General features: G+C 37.5%; 1 protein-coding gene across 4 annotated transcripts in view; it reads right to left on the reverse strand.

Annotated features, from left to right (window-relative positions):
• Positions 1-812: 812 nt before the first annotated feature.
• The window catches only part of ASB3 (ankyrin repeat and SOCS box containing 3), a 119553-nt gene continuing 105973 nt past the window's right edge, over positions 813-14392 (reverse strand). For all 4 annotated transcript variants that reach the window (XM_032592638.1, XM_030310580.1, XM_032592639.1 and 1 more), the window contains one exon: positions 813-2665. In XM_032592638.1, the coding sequence (XP_032448529.1) occupies positions 2460-2665 (206 nt within the window). In that variant the 3' untranslated portion in view covers positions 813-2459. The remainder of the gene's footprint in view (positions 2666-14392) is intronic.

Genomic DNA, 14392 nt, shown 5'->3' on the forward strand with positions numbered 1-14392 from the left:
CATGTTGAGTAAGAAGTTGCTGTGGCCAAGATCAAAGAGGTTTATGCCTGCTTTCTTGAGGATTTTGATTTCTTCCTGTCTTACATTTGTCTTTCATCCATTTTGAGTTTATTTTTGCACAAATATTTTAAAAATAAAAATGTACAGTATTAAAGCACTATTGTGCATGTAGGTCAGAGCTTATGGTTCACACTAACCAGAGGTATCATTTTGATCTAGATTTGATCTAGATTTAACTAACTCACTACCTGTAGATACTTTCACATTTCTCACTGAATCCTTGTTGTAAGTCATAAAAATCATAAATACGTAAAAATTTTTAAAGTTTATTTATTTTGAGAAGCAGCAAGAGAGGGAGGGAGAGGTAAAGGAAGAGAGAGAGAGAGAGAGAGAGAGAGAGAGAGAGAGAGAGAGAGAATCCTAAGCAGGCTCCACACTGTCAGCACAGAGACCAATGCAGGGCTCAAACTCATGAACCATGTGAGATCGTGATCTGAGCCAAAACCAAGAGTCAGATGCTTAACTGACTGAGCCACCCAGGTGCCCCCATTTTCAGATTTTTAAGAACAAGAGCTCGGGGCGCCTGGGTGGCGCAGTCGGTTGAGCGTCCGACTTCAGCCAGGTCACGATCTCGCGGTCTGTGAGTTCGAGCCCCGCGTCGGGCTCTGGGCTGATGGCTCAGAGCCTGGAGCCTGTTTCCGATCCTGTGTCTCCCTCTCTCTCTGCCCCTCCCCCGTTCATGCTCTGTCTCTCTCTGTCCCAAAAATAAATAAACGTTGAAAAAAAAAATTAAAAAAAAGAACAAGAGCTCAATGATGTTATGGATAGTTTAATTTTTATTACATATTTGAACATGAACAAAAACACGAGAAGATTCACCCTCAAATGTAAACATTCTATGTGCATCTAGCTGTAATAATAAACCAGTTATGTTAAAAATCAGAGACTTGGAGTTTGGAAAAATAAAGATTAGGACATTTAAAAATTACTACATAGTACATACATCCTTGGAATTTCTTTATTAAGTATCAGAATTTCCACCTGGTTTTCCAAATTTATACTTATTTCTGCCTGTATACCCACATTCAAACTCTATCTCCACCCACAGGCAGCAACTATAGCTCTAATCTGCACGGAGTTCAGTCATCCATCTGGACCTTAACATTGCTTCCATCATTTGGTCTGACTTCATCCACTGCTATTATCAAATAGCAAAGGCCTTTCAGAGATGCACCTGACACACTCCCATCTATTTCAATCCACAGAATCCCAACAGGATAGAAGACCTGCCCTCCTCTGGACCCAATTTCTAGTTGTCTGTCATGACAGTAATGCTTTCATAAATTTTCTTTCAAGGTTGGTCCTGACAGCATCTTACCGTAGCTCACCTGATCCAATGTTTAGTCCTCTCTGACTATAGATTCATATTGAACAACTGTAAAACCAGTGAGGTGGTGTCTCATTACCCTAGGATTCTGAGGTTTAAATTTCATAGGATCAAGGACTATTTTATAACCTATCTAGATAATAAAAAGGAAAAACACTATAATATGAATATAACTGGCAGTCATTGCTTCATAGGATCAAAGCTGCCCTCTGATATAGAGGCTGAATGGAGCTTGAATGTTTTATTTGATACTATGAGACTCAGAAATACATAGCTTTCTTTCTTTAAAGATGGTGCCACAGAAATGCCCCTGTTAGTCTACTGATTAGTACTCCAAATGTGGTTAAATGCTCATTTATTTCAATACTGACCTAATTTTTTTCAACTGAGCCTATCTTTGAGTTTAGATCTGTTCTTGCCATTGCAGAAATGGAGTTTCTTTTAACCAAAGACAGTATCAAGGAACTGTGGGGTAAAACTAACAACAACAGCAACATTATTCATTTTCTATATTCTTTAAAAAAAATTCTCCCCTGAGTTTATCTGTGAAAAACCAATGAATAGCAATTCTTCATAAAACTGACCAAATTAAGAGATGAGAATGGACTTATTTATAAACATAAGAGATAGTCAACCTTAAATAAAATAATAATAATAATAATGATGATGATGATAGCTTCAACCCCATTATGTGTACACTTCCAGGAAAGTTTTATGCAGTCCATTCTAAGCTCCTAGCCCGAGGTAAACACAGAATCGTAAATGGAAATATGCCATGTTCAGCACTAGAAGCAGCCTCATAGTTCATTAACAGAATAAAGTGGAAAACAGTTACATAAATGAATTTACAATATAAAATGTGCTGGTGAATCTGCAATAAAGTAACATAAGTGAAGTTTTTAGTATTTTTTACCAGAAAGCCCAATTGTAAACATTTACATTAAACTACTGTCCCTTCAAAACTTAACCAACCACACAAACAAAAATCATCTTTTATGACTATGAAATCATGAAGAATTTGTACTGCATGGCTCTTTGTTTTGGTAGTTTTCAGAGTAAGACAGGAGCTGCATTAAGTAGCTTCATTGATTTCTCCATCTTCAATAGCTGTCAGTGCTGGAACTTCATTCATCCTCAGAACCTCTGCATAGAGCAAGTAATTATGTAGACTTCTGGGAAGTGGCAACTGACAGATAAAACTGTCAGATCGTAGGTGTTCTGGTTTGAGACAGGACCGAATTTCCAAACGACAAAGGTGAGTAAGGGATGGAAGACAGGCTGGAGAAACAAAAAAAGATGAACATTTTTTTAATTTTCTTTTTTAAAATTTCCCAATTCTTTGTAGTCAAAGAGAAGGCATATGTAACTTAGATTACTTTTGAAAGATTACTTTGGTCAGGATGACCCTGACAAACTATTCATTCCTTTTATTCTTTTTACAGCCTTCACCTGGTTCATGTCTGCAATTGCTGGCCACACACTGAAAGTCAGTATTCGGGGCCATATAAATGTTCACATTCTAAAGATGTGGCAATACCAGTTGGTACTTAAGAAATGAATTAACTAATTTTACATATGATAGACACCCACAGCAGCAAATACTATATTCCTCTTTCTCTGTTTCACTGCAAATGGTCTCCAGACCTACCCCATCAAGTGAATAAGTGAGTAATTTATAGAAGCTTTCCTCTTTTTATCCACAACATAGATTGATATTTTAAAATAGACACAGAGAGAAAGGGAACATTGATTATCTATTAGGCCACATACCTATACATTTCACACACACTATGTTTTTATTTTCATTAACCCTATGAGGTGTACATTATCATACTCATACAGAGATAAGAAGATTAGGTAATTTTCCAAAGGTTATACATCTAGTGCATGGTAGAGCCAGGATTCAAACTCAAGTGCAGATGACCCCAAAACATGGACACACACTTAAAACTATTGCTGCCAGGGGCACCTGGGTGGCTCAATCAGTTAAGCGTCCGACTTCGGCTCGGGTCATGATCTCACGGTCCGTGAGTTCGAGCCCCGCGTCGGGCTCTGGGCTGATGGCTCAGAGCCTGGAGCCTGCTTCCGATTCTGTGTCTCCCTCTCTCTCTGCCCCTCCCCCGTTCATGCTCTGTCTCTCTCTGTCTCAAAAATAAATAAAACGTTAAAAAAAAATTAAAAAAAAAAAAAAAAACTATTGCTGCCAAAGGGCGCCTGGGTGGCTCAGTCAAGTTGAGTGTCCGACTTCAGCTCAGGTCATGATCTCACTGTTCGTGAGTTTGAACCCTGCATCGGGCTCTGTGCTGACAGCTCAGAGCCTGTAGCCTGCTTCGGATTCTGTGTCTCCCTCTCTCTCTGCTCCTCCCCTGCTTGTACTCTGTCTCTCTCTCTCAAAAATAAATAAACTTTAAAAAAAATTAAAAAAAAAAACTACTGCTGTCAAAAGCTAGTTACCAATTAAAAGATAATCCAGATGTACTTAATTAAGAAAATTGAAATATTCTACAGAAGAATGAAATGTTCAAGGTGCTATATAGATAAAGTAGATTTAGCATATTAAATTGAGCTTCATTTTCTCGGATGAAAAGTGTTAACTAAAGAAGCTAACGTCCATGGAAACTAAGAGCACTATAAACAGCTATTGGTTTTATGTGAATCAAATCTAACACCTTTTATTAGTCAAAGAAATCTTCTATAAAATCCTCATGAAATGTAACAATGGTTAACAGACTGGGATCAGAGCAGCAAAGGCAAGTACTATCAGGAGACCAGCTGGTCTGACTCCATGCCTAGGGGTTCTGTAAACTGTAATACCCCGTAGGACCTGCCATACTAATTCTCCAACATCTTCAACACCTTCCAAACCACAAAAGTTAAGTCATCACCTAACTTTTAAGTTTAAGCTTATTGGCTTAAGTTGTTTTTTCAGAGACTGGGAAACTTCTCAAACCACAGTGTTTCAAAATGCCAAAGAGGTTATCTGATTTTGTACATAAAACCTGAATCTAAGAAAAGATGAGAATTTTCTTAAACCATAACTCATAGACTCCCCATTATAAATAGGACTATGACATCTACAATACGTAGCACATTTTTTTAATGTTTATTTATCCATTTTGAGAAACAGAGAGAGTGTACATGTGAGCAGGGGAGGGGCAGGGACAGGGAGAGAGAGAATTCTAAACAGAATCCACACTAGCACAACACACAGTTGGAACTCGCAAACCATGAGATCATAATCTGAGCCAAAATCAAGAGTTGGACACTTAACCAACTAATCCACCCAGGCGCCCCCCACTGCACATATATTTCCAGTGCTTTCATATCTGCATCTTGTTTAAATTTTACCCTGTTCTGCAAACGTAAAGGAAGAATCCTTTTCTCACTTGTAAGATGGGAAAACACAGTGAAGGGAAGCAACACAGAGATAAGAATACATATAAAAAGCATGCCCAACCTGCAAATGCCCACATTTTTCCAAAAGAGTAAGCAGGTTCAAGTTTAACAAGTAGGCTGACTATGTTGAACTGTTACATATAAAGAAGCCCTCTTCCCCAGTGAGATCAGGAATGATAATTGGTCCTAATGTCACTGGGTATGCACAAATATCATAAAAGCTTTAGAAACAAGCATAACTGATTCTCGGTAAGCATACAACTCAGCTGGTAGGGACACAAGCATGTTGGCATACTAGAGAGCAAGCTATCAGCTACAGACACTGAGCACACCGTGGGCACAGTCAGATGAGAATGAAACCGGAAATGACAAGATTGGGTTGTGTGAGTTAAAGTGAGGTTGGTTAAGAGAACTTCTACTTATATTCAGTCAGAGTTTAATATGCATCTTGTTCAGTTGAGATCTCATCATTCTGCACATTCCTGTTAACACAGATACACACTCAGCAGGAAGATAAACGATATGGCTGTACAACCTGGAGGAGAGCTCTTGGGGCTAAGGGATTCTTGATGCCTCTCCAGCTTCTCCAACTTGACAGAGGACACTAACTTACAGCCTCCTCGGGCTATGGAGAATTCCTCTGGATGCCCCACAGCTTCCTGCAATACCACAAGCCTTTCCAGGCCATCTGACTACACCACTGTATCATTATCTTCAAAGCTAAATAAACCACTTATTTGTTTAGACTATTACGTATGTGGAAACTTAATCATTTGTGAACAAGCCCAACTGGAACAGTACACATCTGCTATGAGAAGTTTACCCCACTTGCCCAGATTGACATGGTATAACAACAAAATAGCTGCTATCAGATCCAGGTGATTTGACTCCAAGTCTAGGATTCTTTAAAGTGTGATAAGACCAAAATAATTCTCTAACATCTTCTAAGCCACTGAAACTATCCCAAGTTTCAGAAGATCTTTCCATTTTTTAATACAAAAAAAAAAAAAAAAGGTTGGGGGGAAGAGGTATAGTTACTTCAGACATTGATTACAATTTTAATTGTACCATTTTGGTTTTTCTCCTGTGAGCACAAGAGATTGATGGCATTGTGAACAGTTAGAGGGAAGACCTGTATTCACTTGAACTGAAGGGAGTCTTTCATCTGCAGATTATTAACATAGACAATAATATACCGCTCAGTGCCATCTTAGTTTAATATACCAATGAATATTAAGGAAATTTTATAATCATATATACAGTATTTCAAAGCATGCAAAGCATTCCTATGAAAGTTTTAGTGATGCGTAGTATTTCCAGATGTGTTACCACTAGCTGAGAGAAGATCAAGCCATGCCTTGAATTTATAATATGAAATAGTCCAGAAGCTGTATGTATGTAAAAACATACTTTCATGAAAACCTGTTAAATCCAGATTTTAATTTGTTAAATACATCTCTGCCTTCTTGGATTATGGCACTGATTGTAGCTTAGAAAATGATGTCTGAAGCCATGCTATACTTTTAAGTCACTTTTCTGACCCAATCAATCATACTCAATTTAGCATGATAAATCTTCTTTATCTATAGATGCAATAGCATCATACAACCTTTCACTTTTCATTCCTATACAGAATTCTTCAATTTTGTTCATTTTGTTTAATATGTACTCACAGAACAATTGAAACAAAAGGCTACATGTTATATGAAGTTATATTAAGGTGAAAAATGATTAAAACTAAACATCACAATTCTTAACTCATTATGCTTATCAATGCCAACTTTCCTATAGCACAGAACTACATGTACATCATACATACCCGCTACCTATATTTTCCACAACCAATCATCTCTAGTTGGCCCTTATGCCAATATTCAAATGAGCTTTCTGCCTAGACTGTATTTCTGTGGTTCCTCTGTACGACTTTCCACATCAAATGCATTCATTTGACTTCTGGGCCATCTAGTACAATTTATATTTCCATCATTAACATGTTGTCTTTCTGGGTAAGGGGCTTTAAGGAATCTACTCCTGAAATCATTGTTGCACTGATGTAAATTTTTAAAAAATTAAATTAAGTATTTTTAAACAATGAAAAAAAGAATAAAAAAATATTTTCTGGTTGGCTTCTATCTTTTGTTCCCAGTCTTTCTTAATTTACTAGCATAGTCTCTCTTACCCACTGATGACAACCAAAAACTCTAAACAACATTCAAAAGGCAATTACCTGAGGGGTCTGAGAAGTAACTAACAGATAGCTTAGGGCAGGAAATCAAAACATGGAGAATGACCAGTAGAACAGCAATGAACAGAACGAATGGAAAGAGCACCACACATAAAAATATCTGTCTGCAGTTGTCTGTATTAACAAGTTATGTGACCTTGGGCAAGTCATTTAAATACTTTGACCTTGAGTTCTTCCTATGTAAGAAGGGCATAATGCCTTACCTATAAAACAGACATGATGTCACCTCTCTGCACCAAAGTTGTTGAAGAGGTTCAAGTTAGAACACATTTGCAAAAGCATTTTATAAAGTATATCACATACAAATCCTAGATACCATGTAATCCAGTGATCTGCAAATGTTTTGAATGTACACTCAATTAGTCTTTGAGTACATATGTGTAGCTATTTTTTAAATAATTATTTATTAGAGGTATAAAATTCTTTTTACTTTTACTAAAAATATTAATAATAATATTTTAACAACAGCGAGGTGACTAAGTTCTATAAATTCTTAGTGACTTGGCAATTCCAAGATTTGGTTCTAGGTCCAGTTTATTTTGATACTTGATTATAAGGGATGATGTAGCTTAAAGAAATATCTTTAAAAAGATGAGGTACAAATGGGAAGGGTACATTGTAGCTTAGGTGAACTAATCGGCATAGGATCGCATCTACCAATTAGACAAAAGTTTTTATCAAAATCCACCCAATAAATTCGTATTTTTCCTGATATCAGTTTATAACCTAATTAGAAAGTTTTACTTCTTTGCATCTTTATTAAATGCATTCAAAACCCAGGGAAATGGTTTCCAAGTATTTTAAAGGTGTCAATATAAGAGTTTTTCTAGGTGACACATTGTTTTTGGCAAGAAAAGCACATACAATAGAAGTACTTCCCAGGATGTTTTCAGAATCATCTCCCCATAGCAGTTTCTTTCAGAAAGTGGTTTCTTTCTCACTCATTTAAAATGTCATCTTTACCTTAAATCATCAGGATTTTTAAAAAATATGTACTAGGTTTCATACTACTGACACCTATTTATCACCAAGAAAAAGAATTTGGTTCAGGAGACTGGAACATTGCTATTTTAGAAAAAACAAAAAACAAACAAACAAACAAAAACAGCTATATAATCCATCTTTAAGTTTTACTCTTACACCAAGAGAATGAGCAGACTTCTGTATGTATAAATAATCGTGGTTACTCCCATCTCATTATAAAGTACTACAAAGACTCTAATATATTTCAAAAGTCAAGTTTTTATGAAGCTGTCCACCATGGTATTACTTTGTGCTATTCTGGTTTCAACTCCTTTCCTGTATTAGCCTATTAATGATGCAATAAACTCATTTCATGAATGATGTTATCTCTATTTCCTAACATCTACAGAAGAGTAAGCCACTCCATCAGTAGTCATTCTTACAGATTTTCCAAAAAACATTTTTCTATTAAATAAGTCATTACTGTTATAAACATATCCATTCCGGTACATATTTCCTTTAGTGGCTCCCAGAAAAGTTAACTATTACTGAAACAGAATCTTCACAAATACCCTAAGCCAAGACCTATTATAAATATTATATATTTATAATAATAAATTAGTATACCTCCAACTTAGTATACCATACTTCCTACCTGCAGAGTGATTTTTGACTCTTTAACTCTTTAGCAGTATTATCTGTGCCCCTTTGAATATTATTAGCTAACAAGGAATGGGTTTTATTCTGTCCCATATTATTCTAGCCAGTTTTACTGTGGCAGCAAGAACATGTTTCCCCAATAGTATGTGACTTTTTGCCTTTTCACTAATGATTAAGAAAACTTCAAAAGATTTGTAAGCATTTATCATCATGTTTAGTAAAATTTGTAAAAATAATGGATTGAACATCATGACTTAAAAAGTGATTTAAAAAGTCACAGATTTGTCTTCGTGGCTTAGAGTGTCTTGCTGATTATTACTTTTTTCATTACCTAATATTTCAAGGCATGCTACATACTAAGGTCAAAGCTCACTGTTAACATTACTAACGGTGAACCATATTTTCAACACTTTTCTTGATATTTCTAAAATTCTTGTCAGCTCAGATTAGGTGGTCATCAAGTTTTGTTTTGTTTTGTTTTTTAATGTTTATTTATTTTCGAGAGAGAGTACAAGCAGGGGAGGGGTGGGCGACACAGAATCTGAAGTAGGATCCAGGCTCCATCAGCACAGAGTGCGGCACAGGGCTCGAACCCACGAAACTGTGAGATCATGACCTGAGCTGAAGTTGGACATTCAACTGACTGAGCCACCCAGGTACCCTAGGTGGTCATTATTTTTAATCAGAGAACATGGCTATGTGATAAAGAGCAGGGGTACAGCTCTATGGTTATTTGTACCTTAAGTATTATCCACATAAAACGCTCTTTCTTTAAAAGTGCCAATCTTTTTTTTAATGTTTATGTATTTATTTTGAGAGAGAAGTCGTGCGAACGGGGGATGGGCACAGAGAGGGGAAAGAGAATCTGAAGCAGTCTCTGCATTGTCAGCACAGAGGCAACAGAGGGCTGGAACTCACAAACCATGAGATCATGACCTGAGCAGAAATCAAGAGAGAGATGCTTAAACAACTGAGCCACCCAGGTGCCCCAGGCAGCAATCTTTTTAAGCCGCTTGATCAATTTTTGAGAACTGGATAACGTAATCACAAGTCTACTGAATGACCACACATTAACTACAATTCATTAAAGCAAATGAATGTGGTTGCATGGTCAGCCCCACCACACACCTCGTTTTGGGAAGTACTTGACCTAACCCATACGGATATGTAGCATCGGACCATGTGTGTTAAGAGGGAAAAAAGACAAAAAGACAAAAACTCAATTCAAAAACTAAAACTACTTCAACAGTAGAGAAAAGACAAAATGGAAGGGAACTTAATCATTGATAATCAATTATATCTTCCTGTATCCCACCTTTAAGATGCCTCTCTGGAGCACGGAATATTTGAAAATTAAGTAAAAACATCTAGCCTAAGCAGTTTCCTATGGTTATCAGATGAGAGAATGAATCACGGTCTCAGAATCTTAGAAAATAAAAATCCATTCTTTACTTCCCTACTCCATTTAGAGGAGACAATAGGATAAAATTAAACTCAATATTATAAAGCAAATTTTAACTGTCCTAAAATTTTTCCATAAAGTCTTCCGGAACCCCCATTCTACCACAAACTTTCCTACATCTAGAACACTGTAGAGAAAACTCTCTCCACTTCTTGTCCTCACAGGGAAATCACTTCCTTGACCAATTTCTCAAATAGAATTTTCTCATTCTTCCACCCCCATCACATCTACCACAAAGTCTAGGAGGCAAATGTAACATTCACACAGTTCTGCACCATTTCCAAGCCCATGGTTTTGGGTCTCTAAATTCCAACGTACACTATCCTTCCAGACTTCACTCTCCCTTACTGCTAGTACACCCAATCTTTAATGTCCTGGAGACATCAGGTCCTGTGACTCCTCCGCCACTAGTCTATCAGGTCCCCTCCTTTCTTGTTTCCTTTCCTGACCAGACCAGATTCCATGAGCCCATCCCTTATGTATTTAATCATCCTCAATTCTTCCGTCTCTGCTCTGACAATCCCTAGGATCAATCTAAACATTCTCCTTCTGCACCTCAACACAGAGAAAGGGAAGCAATGCTGGGGGAAATGATCACATAACCATATGAACGAGTACCACTTGCAACCTCTACGAGGTCTGTAGGGTTGCATGCACCTCTTTCCCTGGCCCTCATTCCTTTCCCACAACCACCATTCTCAACTATCAGGTCCCCACCCAATTGTCACTTCAGTCTCATCTGCAAGATTTCCCTCCTACTTCAAAGTAAAACAGGAGGCCTTCAGGGCCCTCTCTCCCTGAGGGCCTAGTTCTCCAGCTATAATATTATCTAGAACTACCCCATCTTCATTCTTCTTTGCAAAGAAATGGGCCTTTTTGAGGCGAATCCCATCTCCCTCTGGGTTATCTGAAACCTTATTACATAAATATCGCTTTTATCTCCAAATAGTTAAGCTAGTGTTATTGTTGTGTTTTTACAAATTGAGATCCTTCAATCTATAAAAGGTGTTCAAGCCTCTCTCGACTTAAAAAGAAAAATTCTGCTATGACCCTGCATCATTCCCTTTAGCCATTCCACTAAAGAACTATGCTCACTTTATTTTTTCATTCATAAATTCTGTCAATGTCTAATACATACTTGACATGTAATTAAAGAACCCACTCACTAAGGAATTAAGGGATATAAACAGCTAGATTCATAAATGTCTACTTAGAGAAATACTTACATGATAGCTTCTCTTCACTGAAGTTCCATACTTGGAACTAATTTTAGTTAAAATTATAGATTGAGTGATTAACAGTTCATAAATGAACAAGTTATCAGGAGTTTAAACCTTCTATTCCAATTGTCTTTCCACCTTAAAATAGACATGTTGGGTCTAGAAAATAGTTTTTTGTTTCATTTGGTATACAGCTGTCCCCAGTGTCTGCCCACACGCATATCCAATGCAGTATGTCCCTAGCAGGAGTAAGATGGTCTTTCAAATAATATTGGTGACCTGATACTTAGAATACTTTTAAAAATTCTGTTTTAATTGCTCTAAGGCAATTTCCGTCTCTTAGCTTACCAACAAACTACTGACAACATAGAAAAATTTTAATAGCAAAACATCCCAGCAACTATGGATACAACCCATTAGTACCTAGTTTAGTAAGAATTTCTCCACCACACAAACACAGACACACACACACACACACACACACACACACACACAGCCATGCAGATTAGTAAGAAGCTATATGTAGCTATACTTGGATTAGTAAGAGGCTGTGTGAAGCTAAAATTATAAATGGGCAGATGGAATCTTGTTAAAATTTTAAGTTAACTATAAATTTCTAACTAAAAAAAAAAACTAAGTCTGGCTCTTAAATCTAACAATCAGGGCAGTCTATAGGATATTGTTTAATCAAGGCATGATTCTGAACTTATGAAGGCCAACAATATGGCTGGTATCTTGGAGGTCAAGTTTCCTACTCTATAAATAGAAGATCACATGTTTAATTTTTCAAGATAAAAGGCAACTAGTGTTGGGGTTCTTAGTGATAATGTCTTAACCAGAGGAAATGCCTCTAGAGTTAAAATCCGCTGTGAATAGGGGCTTCTGAGTCTCACCAAATACTGAGCTTTATTAATTCTGTGGGCACAGCCCCTGTGGCCATTTTTCCTGTAGTTAAAAAAAAAAATTTTAATGTTCATTTTTGAAGGAGAGAGAGAGCATGAGTGGGGTAAGAACAAAAAAAGAAGACACAGTATCCAAAGCAGGCTGCAGGCTGCAGGCTCTGAGCTGTCAGCATAGAACCCAACGCGGGACTGAAACTCACAAACTGAGATGATGACCTGAGCCAAAGTCAGACACTTAACAGACTGAGCCACCCAGGCGCCCCCATTTTTCTTGTAGTTTTAAAAGGGTAACTCTCTCCTCCACATGTTTTCTTGATCCCTACCAAATTTAGAGACATTTCAATTTATTGAACATTTTACCTAAAAACTGCAAGTTGGGGTTTTGCAAATCAATATTTAAAATAAGCAGGTGGGTTTTAGTTGAACTATGCTACCACAGAGCATTTGTATAAATACTCATTACCAAGTATATCACTACATCACTTGTACATTTTGTTGACTTTTCCTTGGTCATGGACTCGGGGACAGAATTTGGTTTTGGGTTAACTTGGTTACCATTAGGTTACGCTATGGTAACATATGAATCCTAAAACCAGTATCTTTTTTTTTTTTTTTTAATTTTTTTTTAACGTTTATTTATTTTTGAGACAGAGACAGAACATGAACGAGGGAGGGGCAGAGAGAGAGGGAGACACAGAATCGGAAGCAGGCTCCAGGCTCTGAGCTGTCAGCCCAGAGCGTGACGCGGGGCTCGAACTCACAGACCGCGAGATCGTGACATGAGCCGAAGTCGGACGCCCAACCGACGGAGCCACCCAGGCGCCCCAAAACCAGTATCTTAACACAACAAAGGTTTATTTCTGCCTCATGCAAAATCATCCTCAGGCCAGGTGATTCTCTAGGGCAGGTGTCCTGAAATGACATCTCAGTGTTTCAGGTAACTTCCACCATGTGTCACCACCATCTCAAACATGGCTTGCACACTTCCTCAGCGAGAAGGGGGAGCACAGAGAGCTCACATCCAGTGACGTTTGACTGCTTACAGCATTCACATGATCACCAAGTCTGGAAAATGCAATCTTCCTCTGTTCCAAGGAAGAGTAAAATGAAGCAGAACTCAGTTAGCTGAGGTCTGTCTCTGCCAAAATGACAAAATCTGTTGTGAAAATGATGAGGTAGGTTCTATTATTATCCCTTTTTTCAGCTGAGGAAACCAAGGCTCAGAGATGTAAGTAACTTCTCTAAGACGAGAAAGTAGTGGAGGTGTGTCTATTCAATTCCAGAGCTCCAATTTTTAACTATTTTATTAAATTTGCCTGATGTCCATGCAAAAACTGAACCATATCACTACCATGAGAGTCAAAGTAGAATGATAAACCATTATAGTAAGTACACCGGGCTGACTACATGTAAAAAGTTATTTTAAGAGACTGTTATATTTGCAGTTACAAATTACCTCCATTAGCTCCTCCATCAGCCTGAAATAAGGTTGTGCCCCATCTCCCATCTTTTTAACAAGTAACTTAATGATATAGAAGACACATCTTGAGGGGTGCCTGGACAGATCAGTCAGTAGAGCAAGGGACTGTTGATCTCTGGGTCATGAATTTGAGCCCCACATTGGGTGTAGAGATGACTAAAAATAAACAAACCTAAAAAAAAGATGGAGCTACACTGTATTCTGCTAAGCAAAATCAGTCAGAGAAAGACAAATACCATGTGATGTCACTTATATGTGGAATTTAAGAAACAAAACACATGAACATATGGGGGTGGGGAGAAGGGAGAAAAAAGAGAGAGGGAAACAAGCCATAAGAGACTTTTAAAGATAGAGAACAAACTGAGAGTTGATAGAGAGGTAGATGGGGGATGGGCTAGATGGGGGTTGGGCATTAAGGAGGGCACTTGCTATGATGAGCACTGGGTGTTGTATCTAATGGGTCAATCACTGAATTCTACTCCTGAAACCAATACTGCACTGTATGTTAACTAACTGAAATTTAAATAAAAATTTGAAAGGGGGGGGGGAAGGTTACATCTTGAAAGATGTATCTTTCAAGATAGAAAATTTATCTTTTGCACAAGATACATGCTATTGCTATAGATAACAGAAAAGTATTCTCTGAAAACTGGATACATTTTATTACCTTAAACTAG

This window comes from Lynx canadensis, chromosome A3, assembly GCF_007474595.2.
Source record: "Lynx canadensis isolate LIC74 chromosome A3, mLynCan4.pri.v2, whole genome shotgun sequence".
NCBI lineage: Eukaryota > Metazoa > Chordata > Mammalia > Carnivora > Felidae > Lynx > Lynx canadensis.